Below are 19,580 nucleotides of genomic sequence, written 5' to 3'. Positions count from 1 at the left end.
AGCAAGTTTGCAGATGACACCAAGCTGGGTGGAGTGGCCGACACTCCAGAGGGCTGTGCTGCCATCCAGAGGGACTTGGACAGGCTGGTGAGTTAGGCAGAGAGGAACCTCATGAGGTTCAATAAGGACAAGTGCAGGGTCCTGCACCTGGGGAGGAATAACCCCAGGCACCAGTACAGATTAGGGGTCGACCTGCTGGAAAGCACCTCCACGGAGAGGGACCTGAGAGTCCTGGTGGACACCAAGTTAACCATGAGTGAGCAGTGTGCCCTCGTGGCCAAGAAGGCCAATGGGATCCTGGCCTGCATCAGGAGGAGTGTTGCCAGCAGGACAAGGGAGGTGATTCTACCTCTCTACTCAGCTCCGGTGAGGCTGCACCTGGAGTACTGCTCCCCAGTATGAGGGACGTGGAGCTTCTCAAGAGGGTCCAGAGAAGAGCAACAAAGATGATTAAGGGAATGGAACATCTCTCGTATAAGGAGAGACTGAGTAAACTGGGCCTGTTTTCTCTGGAGAAGAAAAGGCTGAGAGGGGATATGATTAACATGTTATTAGTTCATGAAGGGAGAATGCAGGGAGGAAGGGGACAAGCTGTTTTCATTGGTGGCCAGCGATAGGATGAGGGGTAATGACCATAAGCTGGAGCACAGGAAGTTCCGTCTCCAGATGAGGAGGAACTTCTTCACTGTTAGGGTGAGAGAGCAGTGGAAGAGGCTGCCCAGGGAGGTTGTGGAGTCTCCTTCTCTGGAGGTCTTCAAAACCCGCCTGGCTGCCGCCCTGTGCCACATGCTSTAGGTGTGCCTGCTTGAGTGGGAAGGTTGGACTACATGATCTCTAGAGGTCCCTTCCAACCTTGAATATTCTGTGATTCTGTGATTCTGCATGAGGTAAAAATGCTCCACCAGTGCATAAGTGGTGACTCTTGGGACTGGGCAACTGACCATTCACTGCTTTTATTACGAGTCACTTAATACCTGCCTGCTGCTCTGAGTGAGGCTGAAAGCTGATTAAGCAGAGAGCTAAAACGGTCCTGTTGGTACAGCTGGCCCTGAGCTACCATCTGACCAATCTGCACTGCATTCCATCATAAAAATTATTTCTCATCTTCACAGACAGTGCAGGTCCAGAAGGGTCAATTCCTGTAACTGCAGAAACGGGGTTAATAGCTACTAACCTCCACTATCTGTTACCATTAGGAATCGCTTTGCCTTATATAGTGCAGCTGCTGTGAAAGCAAGCTCAGAAAGAAAGTGCTTCCCTCCTCGGCCCTGTCTACTTCCTGATGTAAGAGTGAAGGCAGCATCGCAGCAACCCACTGTCCGTTATCTTTCCAACACAACCTCCACCAGCCTCCCCGAAAACATTGTTATTAAAATAAGAAAACAATTGGATAAAAAGTCAGCACTGAGGAATCTAGCTATTCTAAGAGAGAACGCAACTGTAAGTTGTATTTTGTTTTAACAAGCATTTCATGAATGAACATGTCCAGGCACAAAGCCAAAGTCAGCTGTGCTGTTTGTGATGGTACCATGCCCAGGAGCTGCTAGCGCCGCGACTGCAGCCATGTGGCGGTGCAGGAAACGCAGGCACGGGTGCGGGCACAAMGAACATTTGCTGACGAAAGGCAACTCAGGCACAGCATTAGCTACTCGGGCATAAATTAAYTTGGAAGGAGCAGAATCATTTGATTTGCCCATATTATTGATAGCATGAGCTCAGTGTATTGCTTGCCCTTGCATCTCCACACAAAGTTAGACAGTTAACAGGAAACATGTATAAAGAAGTTACTGAAGCTAATTCTTTATAAGCCCATCTGTAATATTTGTAAACATCTGCAAAAATTAATTAGTATCAAAATAAAATTATAGAAAATATTTTAATAATCTTAAATTTTAAAGCACAATTTTATAGCTGCATACCTACCAAGCTTACTGACACCTGCCCAAAAGTAAAATGTTCAAAGGTTATATAAGCCTCAAATGCAAAAAACTACAGTTTGGAAGGCTCTGTTACATGCCAGTGATGAAAGTTAAAAATAATTGTGCTGAGAACAGCACACACAATTAAGAAAGAGATAGAGGAAATGGGCCAACACTTCTTGTGGCAAGGCACATTTAAAGTCTATGAGTAACAGCAAATGTAAGTTTCTTAGTCCTTCTTTTCTGCTCTCCTGGGAACATGGCTAGCAAGTTGGGCAGAGAGGAACCTCATGAGGTTCAATAAGGACAAGTGCAGGGTCCTGCACCTGGGGAGGAATAACCCCAGGCATCAGTACAGATTAGGGGTCGACCTGCTGGAAAGCACCTCCACGGAGAGGGACCTGGGAGTCCTGGTTGACACTAAGTTAACCATGAGTGAGCAGTGTGCTCTCGTGGCCAAGAAGGCCAATGGGATCCTGGCCTGCATCAGGAGGAGTGTTGCCAGCAGGTCAAGGGAGGTGATTCTGCCCCTCTACTCAGCTCTGGTGAGGCCGCACCTGGAGTACTGTGTGCAGTTCTGGGCTCCCCAGTATAGGAGGGACGTGGAGCTTCTSGAGAGGGTCCAGAGAAGRGCAACCAGGACGATTAAGGGAATGGAACATCTCTCGTATGAAGAGAGGCTGAGTGAGCTGGGCCTGTTTTCTCTGGAGAAGAGAMGGCTCAGAGGGGATATGATTAATATGTATAAGTTCAGGAAGGGAGAATGCAGGGAGGAAGGGGACAAGCTGTTCTCACTGGTGGCCAGCGATAGGACGAGGGGTAATGGCCACAAGCTGAAGCATAAGAAGTTCCGTCTCCAGGTGAGGAGCAACTTCTTTACTGTTAGGGTGACAGAGCAGTGGAACAGGCTGCCCAGGGAGGTTGTGGATTCTCCTACTCTGGAGGTCTTCAAAACCCGCCTGGATGCCACCCTGTGCCACATGCTGTAGGTGTGCCTGCTTGAGCAGGAAGGTTGGACTAGATGATYTGTAGAGGTCCCTTCCAACCTTAAATATTCTGTGAATCTGTGAATCTGTGAAACCACTGGGAAAGCTCTCACGTGACTCTTGGGACCAAGCAGGAGAGCCAGCTTATGTGAAGAGAGAAGTTCAGCCCACTCTTTCTTGCAAGGCTGGAGCACAGGCATGCCAACAGGTAGCTCTCAACATTTAAAGGCAACTGTTATTTGAAACTCTCCATAGGATTCAATGACATGGATTCCAAGGGTATTGCTACAACTTCCTTCTATCCACAGGAAAAAAAATAAAATAAAACAACAATCTCTTCATTGACCACAACAGGTTGTGAGGACAGTGTACCAAGTAACACTGCAGCTGAGGGCTAGCAAGGCAGGCACTTGTCTGAGATGACTCTGCTGCTCCTGCACTGTGTTCTCATGCTCTGATTTCTTCTTTCTCCTCTGTTGTGATGGTGAAACAGTTTGGAAGACAGGGAGCCTATCTGGAAAACCCACGTGGTTGAAAAGCAACCAATAAAATGTTGTGCTTGCTTTGTTTTTTGTTTTTAGTTAGATCAGTTCACTGAACTGAGCACGTAAACTCACCATGCTGCTGAAGAAACAAACCAAACTCTGTTAATCTGATTATTGACTTAGTGCAAAGTAAAAGCTCTTGCTCAGAGAGTTGCATCTAAACAAGACTGTCAAAATAAAAATAATTTGACCTTACAGAGGCACGAAAAAATATCTAGATGTTCCACAAACATCAGGCCAACATCTCAGTGAGAAGAGTTGGAACAAAACATCTTTATCTGTCTGTAACTATGGGCCATAAAGCAATTTCTTCAAGGGATATAAACAGTATAATGCACTACAAACRCAAATATAACCACTTTCTTGTGAAAGCCTTCAAACTATTACAAGATCAGGCTAATTGAAGGATAATTCTAAAATACGTTATTCATAGGAATGAAGTATCTTTCCTCAAACTACTACAAGAGAAGGAAATCAATCCAGAATCCACTAAAAAAATCAGAAAGTGGCAGCCTGACAGTTGTTCTGGTATCATTACAGACAAGTAATGGGCCCACTGCTACTATCAAAGCTATTCCTTCCTCTCTGCAGTCACAAAATAAATACATAAAACCCCATTGCTAGAAGTTTGGTTCATCAGAGGTCATCAAGCAAAACTAGGCTTCCTTTAAAACACCCGTTTAGAAGCACGTGCATCATTCTCTTTTCTGTGCCAACATTCATCTGAAAAGAAATTCTGCTAGTGACGGCTCTAAATGCCTAAGTGTCATCATGCTTAAATACCTGAATTCCTACGAAGAGGAACTAAAATATCGCTAAAAATAAAACTCCTTCAAGCTACACCACTCGGAGCATGCCTTTCCAAACACTGGGGGAAGTTACTGTTCTGTAGAACATGATCCCATACACATGAGTTTTTTTGTTTTCAATAACAATTTCTTATTCTCATTTGCAGTCACTGCTGATTAATTAATTAAAGTGCAGCAAAGAAAGCTATTAATTATGAATGAACAACATGAGCCACCACAACATTATAAACATCATGGGACTGTTCACAACAAGCCATTAAATCTTTTAATAAAACTCTTCATAGCCCAAAGATCAAAGATTTCTTGTAATCTTTTTATACTGTAATAAACAGAAATCATCTTAGCACTTTGCTAATCAGATATCCATAGCGAGGTATGTGCCAATAAAGCACCCAAACACAGAAACCAGGAGAGATTTTAAGAGATAACTAAAGCAATTTTATTAGCCTACAGCATAGTGTTCCTGCAGCAAGTATCACTATTGCTATTTTAAATATTAATGACTACTTTCTCAAAAAAAAAAAAAAAAATCCTGAAGAGAGAATACTGTAAGGACTCTAATCATTAATGCCTTTTTACTAAGGCTTCGTATGCCGTTTGTATGTTACTAATGCATCAATGGTCTTAAATATTATAAACGAGGCATAGAGCTAGCAAAGGCTGTTAGCCTTTTCAGTTGCTTTTGCTCTTCCACATGAAGAATTATCTTAGCTCCTACTTGTGTTTCTTGGCCCCATCTAGACAGAACAGCACTCACTCTTGGGCAGCTGCTAGCCAGCTGGAGCTGCGCCACAGAGCACCACTGCGACACAAAAGGGCACACTTTGGCACACTTTTGACCAAAAAGAAGGTTTACTAGAAGAAAATGACTGCATTATGATCCAAGTCCTTGGACTCTTACCAGCAAAGACTACCTTAAAAGTAGTCAAATTGCTTTCCTCACTTGGTAGGCCTGTAGAGCAATGGAATGATTTAGGACCAACTCAGGTGAAAAGGGTCTTGTAGAGGCTATAATTCTGCACACATGCATATTTATATGAAAAGGAAACAATTTACAATTTCATAAACAAGTTTCTGAGAGGAGGAAGYTGCTGAGCAATACAGCACAGAAGTGGGACAGGATGCTTTCCGTTGATCCCATCATTTCTGTGGACTTCATTCATACCAGTTAAAACCCTAAACAAGTCCGCTGTGTTCCTCTGTCACAGCAAAAGGATTCCAGAAGGTCTTTTTTCATACTTCAAGAAAAAAAGGGCTTAATATTTCAATACAGTCCTTCAGATCCTGATTTTCTACAGGATAAGGAAGACTTGCTCTCCTAATGCTCTGCCTGCAGCTTCTGCAGGAGTTTCCTATCCACTTCTGAGGAGGAAAGAAGTGAGGCCAGTGGGAACAAAGAGATTTGGCAACGATACTTCTAAACCACTGAAAGAAGAAATTTCCTATGCGGCGTATTGAATAAAGAGGGAGAAATGGACAATGCGCTTTCTCTTTTGTCTTTCTCTAACTGTTTTCACAGTATTTCCAAGAGTCTAGGAGCAGAGCGTAACAGCCTCTGTGAGAAGTTAGTTGGGGAACTGCATGGAAGCAAACAGTATTACAATGACAGAAACTTTTAAACATCATTGAACATCATTTCTTTTTTGGTAATATCAGATCTCAAGGAAGTCAGACATCAGCAGAAAATATAGACAAGTCCTGAAGCATTAACCTGCTTCAGAAGACCAGCAGTTCGGTCTATCAGTAGGTTTTAAAGGAAGCTAGAAGCACATCATTGCAATCTCCAAGCCTCCAGATAACATCAGTTTAATCTGTTTGCACTATTGCTATTCAATGACACAAAAATGACCATATTATTTCCTCTATTCCAGTACCACTACAGTGATCAGTACATTATACTATGAACAAAAGTATACAGAATAAGACTAGATAATAACAGTAGACTAATGAAAGCAGAATATATAAAATGGCAGAATATTTAGYTCCTTGAGTGGCAGTTACATTTAGACTATTCCATGGCCAGGAATGCACATATCCTGAGTGAATTCACAAATAAATATCAAGTGAAATGAATATATATATTTTAAAGCATCCTTGACAAATGTTTGACAAGACAAATACTGAATTTCCCATTATCTCCTCCAGAATACCGACAGATTTCTATACCTGTGTCATATTCCTCTCCCTTTTCCAGGTTGAGGAGTCCTGGTCTGGGTAACCTCTCCTCATCTTAAAGCTTCCACACTTCCACGTTCCCTCTGTATCTTTTCTAGTCTACAGAATACCTTTCATATGTAATAACCAGAAATGCATGCTATAAATATCTAAAATAGAGGTTCACCAAAATGATTTATGTAGACTCATGTGATTTACTTTCAGTTGTTTTCCTAATAATTCCTAAAATTCCTTGGTTTCACTGSAAACATACCCGCTACTGCACCTGTGGCAGGAGGGAAGAAACAGGAAGAGAATGAAAAATTAATACTTGCGGAAATCATTTTTTTTTATAACAAGAGAAAATGAGTGCTTATTTTCTATTCTGCCACTATATAGCTCATTCAACAGAGAACTTGGTAAGGGATATTTCCGAATTCCAATGAGCTACAGAAAACACAGGAAACCTATTTAGGTTCAGTTAAGAATATAGTACATGCTGTGTTAACTGGCCTTTAAGAGGCGTACAGATCAGATTAAGTGTAAAAAACAGCTTTGAGGTGCCTTATAATTATTTTTTTTTAAATAAGTTCTAATTGGGAGGAAAATAAATCCTCTTACTTGTGCTGTTACACTTTCRATTTAGTAATGCACTTTCAAACAGGCTTTGCAGGCAAGTTCTTATCAAAGGAAGGATATTTTTACATAATAAAATTGATTTGATCTAATATGCATTGAAGAGTACAGAAAACAGTTACCAAGTATATCAAAACATCATCATATACTATCTTTGTCACTATAAGAGAGAGATCTTGTTAAGCAGAACACCAGGTGTATGCCGTTATCTGCGGTCTCAGAGTGCTACTATGTGTGATTTTACAATTTTCTCCTTTATAATCTGGGTAATATAAGCAGTATCTATGGAAGAAAGATTGCCTATTCTTCTGGTAGAATCTGTAGCTCAATTCATACATTTGAAAAAGATTACTTCTCAATAACATTACTGCATCTTTTGGCATCCACTGATGTTACGAACCATTAAGAGGTTTTAATAGCTCATTTATTTTTCTCCAAGTGAAGATTTTGAAACTTAGAATGTCAATGCTTTACCTGGAAGCAGTAGAAATGGCATGAGACCCCTTGCATGAGGGTAAATACAGTACCACAATGAGAACACCCACTTAATATATATATATGTAAAAAAAAAAAAAAAAAMCCACAAAAACTATCAATGAGATGCCCTCTGAAGAATGAATTTATAAGATATTCACAATAGGATGGCTGTAGAACAAAATATTCATTAAAAGCTGAATTATATAACTATTTGCTTCAGATTTTAGTTAAAAAAAAAAAGGCCAGGAATATTGGCCAGGAATTCAACATAGCCATGMATATCTCTCTGATATATGATGCTAGAGAAAAGAGAAAATTTCTGTCTCATTCATCACTTGCCAGCAAGCCATAAAAACCAAGGAAACAAGCAAAGATTGTAACAGTTGAGAGGCCTGTTTCTGTTCAGCATTTAGTGATCTTGCAGAAATAATCAGGAGTTATATTCAAGATAACATAAAATTAAAGATAACATATTCAGTGCTTCAATTTGAAAGGGAAACTCAAAAACAAGGAAATCAGTGGCATGAACTAATCCATCTGTGTGTCAACACAGCATTAACCCTACGAAAGGAAAAGGAATTAGCATTTTATAATACTCCCAGTACATTCCTATTTGTTATAAAGTTCAGTAAAAATAAAACATCATGCATGCAGAGCTAAAAATCAAACTTATCATTTACTTAACAATGCAAATTCAACAAAATTATTCAACAAAATTATTTAAAGTAAGCTTCCTTGATATAAACTCCCCACTGTTCTCATCAAATTAAATCATAGCATCTCTATTGTTCCCTAATAATCACTGGGAAATAGAGGTCATTATTTCAAATTCCCTGGAGGCTTTCACTGAAGATGAAACTTTCTATACAAGTCACAGGCTACCTGTACAATCTAAAAGATAGAAATAGCTTAGTTTTATTTTTTAATCTACCATTTACCAGAAGGATCATTAAATTAATAAAAYGAAAATATGATGTCTATCAAACATAAGGCTGTACATCATGTTTTTTCCTTAGTTCATTTAAGAGTAAGAGGTTAGTTCATGACTTCTGTTTTTTCTCAGCCTACTTGTTAATTTTTCTTTATTAGCAAATAGAAGACAGAGGACAAAGACAAGGACAGATTTTTTTTTTTTAACTTTTTACAAATTTAGTAGGCAGTTACCAAAGCTCTCAAACGACAGCCAGATTAGCACTCCGAATACATGACTTTCCACATTCAAGTATGAATCATGCACTCACATGTCCTAAGTCCAGCAAGATTTGCAATTAGCAGTAAAAAAATCAAAATCGTTAGACAGTAAAATCAACATCTGTCATTCCATAATCCCACACATTCAGCATTTGCTGACAAACTRCTGTCTTCTACTGTCGCACACTTCAAGTGGTTAAAAAAWAAATAAATAAATGGGCACMAGCGGTATGAAGTGGAACTGTAAACAGGCACAACACTGGCCAGGCTGGTTTTCTCAAGCCGTTTTTTGGCRTCTGCAAGATGTCAAAAAGGGCTGTATTCTTACCACCACCACCCCCTTTTTCTTTACTTTTGCAAGCACTTTGTTTTCAAGTAAAAGAAAGACCCATTTTTAAAGGCTTTCATGCCACGTCTCAAGCTTTCCAGTCAGCTGACAACTTTTCTAATATCACCACTAATCTGCAAATTCGCTGCCTTGAATTGCTCCCAGGGGAGGAATCCGAGCGCGCACAGAGCGCTCGACGCCTCCTCAGCAGCTGGCACAAAGAGTCTAGAAGTTTTCACAGCTAAATCACACGTTTGCTGAGCAGAAAACTCTTAGCACGGGGGATCTGTTCAGCATCTAGCATCGTGCCCTGACCTTTCCAGGGGCTTCTGGAGTCTGTGACAGCATTTGTAAAACGTGGATAAGAGAACTGGAGAATCACAATTACCTTCAACACCTTCTGCCTTTTTGTTTTGCTTTGTTCTTGCTGTTTGGTTTTGTTTGCTTTTAACTTCTAAAGCCTTACAGCAAAGATGTGTATCATAAGCCATAGAAAATGTATTCATTATAGTTTGAAACTGCAAATTCTTGGGTTTGGGGTTTGTTTATTTGACTTCTTTCTCCTGATAAGGGCTAATCAAGTTAGGAGTGCCTGGCTGTTTCTAAGTATATTTTCTTTGCCAACTTTTTTTTTTCTGCAYCTAAGCAACCAGGAAAAGGATTATGTAGCAGGAGCACTGACATCACAGCAGCATTTCTGATGTGCACGCCTATGTAGCAGTCAGTATAGCAACATTTTACCTACTTTTGTGCAGTAATTTTGTGATCTAGGGCTACAGCAATAAATAACAGAGTCCATGGACATAATTCTCAGTGGGAAGCATCTCTCTCTCTCGGACATGCCATCACACTGGGGAACTCACTAAACTCAGAAAACAAAACCAAGAAAAATAAACTCTCTTTTCCATGTCTAAAATTTACCCTAGGGAATAGAGCGGTCATAGCAACTATGTAAAACTCTAGGCAAGCCTGTTTTATCCTGTATGCATTTTCTAAAGCCTCACCCTGAGGTTTTCATTATTTCATTTGTCTCTACTATGAACAGATATTTTAGGAAATTTAATTCCCAGAATAATCATTTAACTCCACCAACAGGCAGAATATTTTTAAGAATAGAAAAAAAAAAAAAAAAAAAAAGACATCCGAAGTTTGCTGAATTCTCTTTCTGTTCAAAAATCATTACTGTTAAAACTGTACATCTTCAATGCTCTCAACAGGAACCTTCACTTGGAAGACCATACACAGAAATGGGTTTTCAAACTCAGAGAAGAGCTGGACCTGAATGGTTTCCAATCAAGTACAACAGCTCAATTTCCCTACATATGAATATTATTTTCCGCTTTATTTCCATGGCTTTGATGACTGTATTATGTTTAACTTATTGTGAAGTATATTTCCATGGCTTTGATGACTGTATTATGTTTAACTTATTGTGAAGTATTTTTCCATGACACTGAAGTTTCATTTAGTGCTCTGACCCTGGATGTCGGATCTGAATCAGCTACTGAATCTGTGCACGACCCACTCAAGTCATACTAGAAACAGTGCAATGCACCTGGCTAGGCTATGACTCACCAAAAAATAATGATTTTTCCCCTTTTACTGTAATTGTCTTCCTATAAAATATCAAGTAAAATATTATATAGAATGGTTAAATTATAAACCACAGAATGGCCAGAAATCTCTAGAAACAGACGGAGTGACTCATCTGAGAAAAAAAGAGATTAAAATCAAACAGAAGTTACGTACACATACACTCACTATGAAAGATTAGCCAGTTTTAAAACTAAAGCCATCCCTTCTTCACTGCTGCTGTTTTTCCTAATAGTTACCTCGCAATAATCTTTAACCTAAATGGGAAAGCTATTCGCCTGAAACACTGCTTAGTAAGTGATTTGGTGAGTGTTCTGGTAAACYTTTGAGCATTCCCCTTCATGCACTTCCTCTACCACATACAAATGAAGGAAAACAACAGATGAAACTAAATCAAAGCTTTCACCTCCTGGATTTAGGTAATGAGAGCTATGGAATTGTACCATGTGAATATTGGTGATTTTGCTACTTTAAAATTTTAATGTGATACAGAAATAGCTGCTGACCAATTCTGTGTGTATTTACTTCCAGGAAAGAGACCTTTGCAAACCTCTTCCCGGATTAATAAATTTCTTACAATCTGAGTCATAAGACACTTTCCCCCACCTCCAGCAGTACTCACAGAAGGAAGAAAAACAAAAGTCAGTCACATTATTTGTATGGATTTGAGCTAATCTTTCACAATATCTAAAACTCTCTCTACTGAAGTTCATCTTTACCAGACCAATTCATTTCCTCTTTATTTATGATTGACTGAAAAGGGAAGAAAGAGTAGTTTTGTTGTTTATATGGAGCTGTTTTTAAAACAACAGATTTGCAGGAGAACATATTTGAAACTTCTTAAACATGGCTAGATCCGACTACAAAAGTAAATAAAAACATGCAGAAGATTAACAGTACCAAAAAAAAGGGGGGGAATAGGAACAGTATGATGGAGGGCAAATCTGACAAGTTTGACCTACAATATTGCACAGGAGTCTGACAGAAGCAATGAACTTGGCTTCTGTTCCTATCTCTTTTTCTTTAGATTTTTTGATTATTAGTATGTAATCATTAGACTCCTAAAATATAAATAAATAAATTCAGTCTGTAAATACTAACTAAATGAACCATATTGATCTATATTGAATAGAATATTGACCTATATTTCCATAGTAAGATCTTCACTTACAGTTTACTTTATTACTTGTGAGCAAAAAGGCAAGAAGGGGAAAGAAAAGGTATATGAGTGTTMAAAGTTATTTTGGGGAAACAAATGAGAAAACAGTTTTTAAAGTAATGCAGAAATATCTAGCTGAACTAGCCACTAAATAYTGCTGGAGTCTGTGCTAGCACATGTGCTAGCCTGTGTAGAATATCAAATGGTTCTTATGAAATATTTACTGAAATACTTATTGCACAAATACAAAAAAAAAAAAAAAAACAGGAATTTCAAGAGAAATGAAAAATGTACTACTTAATATAAAGAGTCCCAATGCAACCCACTACTCCCATCAGACTTACCAGTCGCCTCCTCTCCTCTTCAACAGCAATCAGAAGCCGGGCAAACTCTTTCAGTGATTGAGCTGAAAAGGAAAGCAACAGAAAAACAACGTCCAGATCAATTCCATGTTACATTTTAGAAGACTAAAGAAGTCCATGAATCTGACTGAAAGCATGGTGACAAGATACTACCATTGCCTAGTATTTCACTGAGGAGGTCAGTAGTCATCAATGATCTAGAGTGAGGCACAAAGTACGGAATTGACAACAGGTGAAAAGAAGGGACCTCAGATTCCATGAATCAACTCCATTCCCAAGATTCACACATAAAAGAAAAAAAAAAGTTTAAAATAAATACAGTAAAGTCATTATCCTGAAACGTGCGGAGATCATTCTCAAAACATAAGAAGAAATACTCAAACATAACAGTTCAGTTACAAAATTCACCCAAACACAAGCAATAGGAAGAAATCACAGCCCTCAACTAGAAAAAAAAAGTATTTCCATACTGTGTGCACATTGGAACAATTATACATGGCATGATGCTTCACAGTGTCATGCATAACCTTCTTTTTTCTATAAAAGTGAATAACTACATTCAAATAAGTCAACATGAGCAAGGGGGGGGTCTCCAAAAACATACTGAGATACTGGTCTCCAAAAAAGCTTACTGATAAGACAAGTAACACGTCTTCAGGAAAGAGGGCACTGAGACAGCCTTGCATGGCCAGCTGAGAGGATGGTGAGCAAGGCTTCCCTCTGAGAGAGGCTAGCAGTGCAAGTCTCTCTAAGAAAATCCTTCCTCCCTCCCTCCCTCCCTCCCTCCCTCCCTTCCTATCTTTCCCAAAGACATACAGGCTGTTCAGAATTTAGCATCACAGCTCCACGGACAAAAATGCAAAATAAGAAACCTTTATAGCTACCCAAACATATACCACTGAGTATAGGCTAASAGAGCTCTTGTCCTTTTAGTTATTTTTCTATTTTCTTTAGTTACCAGATCTATCACTGTCCAATAATAAGGGTTCATTCACTTCTCACTTTCATTTCATTACTTTCTAAAAGAAAGTCGCTATGCAGCTTTCCTTGGCTGTGTTTTCAGGATCCACAATCTGTTACTTAGTTTTAAGACCATACTGAAATAGTTTTATCCTTTATCCCATCTAGACTTTGTAGAGGTCACTATTACAATCTTCTTGCTCCTTTTCAATTTATACAGCTGAAAAGCATTGTGCTGTTTGTTCCGAGTTCTTCTGCAAGATCTTACATAGTTTAATTTCTGCAATTGTAATGCTACACCTGCGTATCTTGACCTCTGATTCCTTCTCTGCTGACAAATCCTTTTTTCCTGCCATTACTTATGAGTGCTTTGTTTATTCCAAACACACTTGGTGAGTTAGACATCCATCCAGCTGGGTTTGAAGCCTTTTCCTTTCACAAAAACAATTACCAGTTATTTGATCCTGCCCCTCTACTCAGCTCTGGTGAGGCCACACCTGGAGCACTGGGTGTAGCTTTGGGTGTATAAGAGGGAAATAGAGCTTTGAGAGAGGAGGGCAATAAAGATGACTAAGGGACTGGAACATCTCTCGTACAAGGAAAGACTAAGCGACCTGGGCCTGTTTAGTCTGGAGAAGTGAAGTCTGAGAAGGAATCTGATTCATATGTACAAATACCTGAGGGGAGAACGTAGAAAGGAAGGGGTCAAGCTCTTCTCATTGGTGGCCAGTGATAGGCCAAGAGGCAATGGGAATAAGTTGAAACATAGGAAGTTCCATCTCCATGTGAGGAAGAACTGTAAGGGTGACAGAGCCCTGGAACAGGCTGCCCAGGGAGGTTGTGGAGTCTTCATCTTCTCTGGAGATCTTCCAATCCCGCCTGGATGGCACCCTGTGCTCCAGCTGTCCCTGCTGGAGCAGGGGGGTTGGACTAGATTATCTCTAGAGGTCCCTTCYAACCTCAACCATTCTGTGATTCTGTGATATTTTTTGCACCTTTCAAGTGAAAGAAATTTTAAGCCTCTCTTATAAGCTTCCTCCTCAACACAGTTTTAGCTAATGGCTACTTTAGCTGATCACTGTTAATTCTTGACATCAAGAACTCAGTTCTGAATTAAATGAATCACTATCTCAGCTCATCACGTCCTATCTATCAACATAAAGTTCAGAAACATCTGAAGAACTGAGTGGTGAAGTTATCATATGAGATATCTCTCGAATGCTACATTCAAAAATATCTAGGCTACCATTACGAGTCTGTAAAAATAAATTATTAAAAATAAATATATAGCCTCAAGTGATATGGTTGAATTATTATTTTTATACAAGTATCTCTCCAGAAATTAATCCTAGACAGTGAAAGAAAAAGAGGACACAGTCTGCTTGTCCTTTGCACTGTGTGGCACGGTGATTCTTTATCCACCATTAGAAAAATAAAACTTTTCAAATAAAACAGGGTAAACATACCGTTTGAATGTTAATACCTATTCAAGGAACTAGAATGCACTTTAGAAAAAGAGCCGAGTTTCTAGTAAAGTCAGCAAGATAAATTGTTTCCAGATTATTTCACTGAAATAAGTGGTCATTTTTAAACCACAAGACGATTTGTTATTGTGATCACATGTTCAAACTCCATTACCCCCTTCCTTCCTCCTTTTTTTTTTTTTTTTTTAATTGTGAAGTGACTTACAGTGACAGATTTTTTTTCAAAAAGAAATGATCATTCTAAGCACCAGGGTAGATCTGGATTGCCCTGAAGTTAAATGGTTTTTTTTCCCCATCATCTTATGTCTTTATGTGGTTTCTCAGCACATCATTAAAATCATTTTTAATATAACAAAAGCTCCTGGCATTATTTTATCACTACAGAGCTTAAGCAAAAATAAGATTTTACACCTTAGAGTAGCTGTAGCAAATACAGCCAGTTTCCAGTCCCCAAATGCGGGGAAATTTCTTCTAAATCAAACGTATGTCTGGGGTGTAGAGGAGCAAACAAGGAAAAGCACTACTGGTGCAAAGATGAAAGTGAGCCGACTGGTCACGCAATATTCACTGTTCTTATCAGCACAAAAGGTAATAAATTAAGAACAGCAGGAAGTAGAAACCAGGAAAAAGAATGTCTGGAAACTCTGGGGGAACTGAAAACCAGAGAAGCTTCTGCTGCATCTTCCTAATTTCAAAGTAGAACTAGAGGTTTTTCAAGTTGAAATTTTTGCTTAGGATATAAATAAAACCAAGCTAGACAAGGAAAAAGAGCATGAGTTAGCATACTAACATTTTCCCTTCACTTTTGGGGTCGATTTACAAGGTCAGAGCTTCTCTACATGCACTGAATCCCTGCTCCCCAGCAGCGCTGTCCGAGGCCAACGACGTCCCTGCTGCCGGAGCCTCCCTCCTCACAGGGACATTTGCCGATGTCCCAGCGGCCGCACACGTCAGGCACAGAAAGTCCAGGCACATCATGCAGCTCAGGGGCATCGGGGTCTGCATTTCTAGGGCAGCAAGAGACCTGGGCAGTGAGGATGGCCCTGAGGGCCTTGTTGGTTCTTCTGTCCCCCCCTCCCACCACAAGAGGAGTTTGTTTTAAAAAAAATAAATAAAAAAAGAAAGAAAAATCCACATTAATTCAAGATTTGTATACCTAAATACCAGAAGATTTAAAAATATGACTCATCGGCATTAAACGTGGCCTACTTTTGCCTGTCAGGAAGTCCGCAAATTCCACACAGAAGTCATAACCTTTTCTTATTAATTCTGCAATACGCTTTTTTTTTTTTTTTTTTTTTTTAAATCTGAATAGACACAGAGGAATTAAAGTGAACTTTGTAAATACAAAATGTGTGTGTGGGGGGGAGGTTAGGAGGAGTCAAGTTATTTTCTGAGAGGAAATGTCATGGGAATATGCTGATAAGAAACAAATCCTGACCACATATTGATAATATAGAGTACACTAAGCAACACAACGTAGTGGATTTAATATTAGGGTTTTCTAACTGTTTTCCATGGAGCAATTTGTGAGGCACCATTTTATGTAAAACAAAGAAGCATCACCTTAATCAGCTTAATAACACTTCATTTACTTATTTTATTCCCATTTAGCTACAAGCTGCTAGTTTACATGATCTGAGCAGCTTTACAGGCTGCTTCTTATTTAAGGACCATTGCAAGGATGTGTAAGATACATAATGGTGGAAGCGGTGCCTGCGAGATACAGTTCCCACCACAGAAGATCCACTGAGTCTTTACCCACTTGGGACCTCATTCAGCACAACCAGAATTCAGCACAACCAGCTGTTTCTCTGGAGCGGTCCCAACCCAGCAACAACTGGCGGGAAAACTTTCTTCAGGAAAAGCAGCTTCAGTTACCCTTTTTTAAACAGACAAACAAAAAACCTCTGTATTTTCAAACGAAAAGACCTTTAATTATCGTGCTGCATGAGGAAACATGCTAGCACTATTGTTTAAGGCCTAGAATTCTGACTTATTGCCATAAATCTACCCTGTGGTTCATAGGGGGAAAAAAAAAGGAGAGAAAGGGAGGAAAAAAAAAATCAAAATCCACAATTAACTTTATGAAGGCCTTGCAGAGAGAGCATCACCTGGAAGCTACACTATCAATAATTAGCTTAACAGACAAGTAAAGTGTTATTATACAGTCAAAAGTTGTATACAATAGCATGATGTTGTCTACATTTAGTGAACAAAGGAAAACAATATATACTGAAACAAGAACTAGCTTTAATGTCTCTGGCCAGATTTGATTTCAGAGATGTAAAACCAGGTTTGAAGGGTAACCTTYAACGGAGCCAAAATGGAAGGTGACTGTGGAAGATCTGAACAAACTGTTTATACTCACAAAAAAAAATTAAAAAAAGAAAAAACCTTACATACACACATTTAGTTTAACTTATACTTACTTACACACATAGTTTTAAAAAATGTAGACAATTTATAAAAATGCTGCGGTGCACTAAACAGGATTCTACGGTACTGTAAGCTGCAATCACCATGATCCTTAACTACGTGAATGCCGGCCTGGCATAAACAGGTAAGCTGTTCTTATGACATCTTACTATATGATGAATCCAGTTCACAAGGGCACCAAAAATGAAAGATCCTGCTAGGACATTTCCTTGCATCTTGCTGGGCTGCGTGAGGAAGCCTCTGAGACACTTTTGGAAGCGTCTTTCAGAAGCAAGAAGGTCACTCCGTGTGTATGTGCTCACCACAGCTGGTCAGATGTAGCATGGACAAGTCGGAACAGGCTCTTTGCAGCGGAAATTGGGCCTGAGCATGAACTTCAATTTAAGACTCTGAGGTCAATTTCTCCAGTAAGTAACACATTACCAGATTAAAATTCAAAAAGAACCCTAAGGCCCATTAAGGAAACTTCCTAAGGATTAACACTTGTTTTACTAGACGTCAGTGATAGAGCAGAATAAATACAAGATCTGTAAGTAGCAGGACGGCTGGGAGAAGAGGATTTTCCAAGTCTAAAACGAAAGTAAATACGACTGAATAGTTACTATTTCACAGAAGTGTTTTCAGAGCCTTTAAGTACTAGCATTATTTGCAGCCATGAAAGTTGCACGTAATTCACAGCTTTCTAAAATCTACAGCAGCAAATAAAATCTACAGCTATAAACTGTTTTGAAAATATGGGGGAAAAATATATAACAAATTACATTCAACTGTAATTCATGCCTAGTATAAACCAAAGATGGCCTTTTGCATTGGCACAACCTGAACTGTTAATAGACAATTAAAAGATTTGTTAACACCTCTTTTTCTTCTTTTCCCCGCCACTGCCACAACAGAAGCCTATACAACTTTGAAAAAGTACAGATATCTATAGCTTTAAATGGAACAACAAGCATAGTTCAACTCAAAGTGAACTTGTAGGATTAGGTTTTTAGTCTCCAAACTTACTGGAATAAGGAATTMTAATAAGAAATAAAGGAATGATTTGTGCAATTCACAAAAATGTACAATCTAATCTGATCAAGTCTGTGAGTACAGCTGTAACTTTTTTAAAAAGCAGAGCAAGATAAGCCTAGCATATTACTATGAAAAATACATATTTTTAAAGATTTCCAAAAAAGATGTACTAGGACAAGTAGATGCCTGCTAGATCTTCCTAACGATCCCCCTCCACCTTTTTACTCAGGGAGAAGCGAAGGATTCCAAATAGTTGTTTTCTTACCAATTTCACTGTCTCTTGGGCTTCATTCCCGATATATTAAAGTCAATACTTTATTTAATTTACCCTTAAGATAATATTACTTGTGCATTCATCTAAATTTCAGTTTGTAAGCTAAGAGCATGTCAGATAAGCTGCAACTTTTAGCTCAGCAGTAGTGGCAAACGATGCCTTATGCTACAACTTTATTAGAGATCAGAGCAAAATAATGTTCATCTCTTCAATAGTTTCAGTTTTATTTAGGTTAAGAAAATAATATTAGATGAAGTTTGTTCTTCTCCCATTTGGTTTCTCTTACTTGCCTAAGCTGGGTATCAGATTTTATGGATCTGTAATAAAGACCTCATGCATTCCTTCAGTCTGTGTTTACATTCATCATGACCTCCATAAGAACAGAAACAGCGCTTGTACCTTCTTCTTAATACAATAAAAAAAAAAAAGTACTCTGCTAGTGAAAGACACAAGCTAAAGCAAAGATTTCACGAATACAGGTTTAAAAAAGACATGGATACACCTCCATACCCAGCATCAGATCGACTGCAAATTCTGACAGAAAGTAGTAGCTTAAATTTAAAATCCTAATAACCACAGATTCCCAGGGAAGACTCCATCATGGGGAGCTACACAAAGGTATATGCAGCTCTAGGTGGACTGTGCAGTTCTCGTGATTCAATCAAGGTATACTGCTTCACGTTGCCTGCTCAAAGTAYCAGACTCAATAAAGTAGCATTCTTACTGTAAACTCTCTATTTAGCATGGTAAATAAACTCTATGAAGGCCTAATCCAACTCTTTCAATCAAGTAGTATTATGGCTTTTACCTTAATCTTTCACATTTTGAAGCAAATTGCACTTAATCCTGATTTTAAACTTTCCACTATGGTAACTAAAAATCAGGTAACTTCCCTCCCATTTCAAAGATGTTTTATCTTGAATAAATACAGACATGCCTATAGAAAAAAAAAATCAAGTTACAACTATAATAGYCTAACACAGGCAGCATAACTTTAAGTGTAATTTAATTTCCTATGGCAATTCCTATCCTGAATTCTGAAGAAAGGTCACATTTGGCCACATTTTCCTCATCTACTGAAAATAAGCATGTTAACTTCATGCCAACCAAGTTCTTGGTACACCAGGATCACAAAAAAAGTACGATGAGAGACAGATAGACACATCGAGGTGAAGAATGCCTAATTTAAAGCTCCTGAAAGAAAAAGACAAGAAAAAAAAAAAACATGCTGAATGACAGAATTAAAATGC

The 19,580-nt window shown here is 38.8% G+C and overlaps 1 protein-coding gene across 1 annotated transcript in view; it reads right to left on the bottom strand.

Annotated features, from left to right (window-relative positions):
- ARHGAP42 (Rho GTPase activating protein 42) overlaps nt 1-19,580 on the bottom strand; it is a 145,932-nt gene that overhangs the window by 84,109 nt on the left and 42,243 nt on the right. Inside the window, exon 3 of the mRNA XM_026034963.1 lies at nt 12,142-12,203. Within this exon, the coding sequence (XP_025890748.1) occupies nt 12,142-12,203 (62 nt within the window). The remainder of the gene's footprint in view (nt 1-12,141; nt 12,204-19,580) is intronic.

This window comes from Nothoprocta perdicaria, unplaced genomic scaffold (genome assembly GCF_003342845.1).
Source record: "Nothoprocta perdicaria isolate Ctin4 unplaced genomic scaffold, notPer1 scaffold_153, whole genome shotgun sequence".
Taxonomy (NCBI): Eukaryota; Metazoa; Chordata; class Aves; order Tinamiformes; family Tinamidae; genus Nothoprocta; species Nothoprocta perdicaria.
This window is presented reverse-complemented; position numbering and strand designations above follow the sequence as displayed.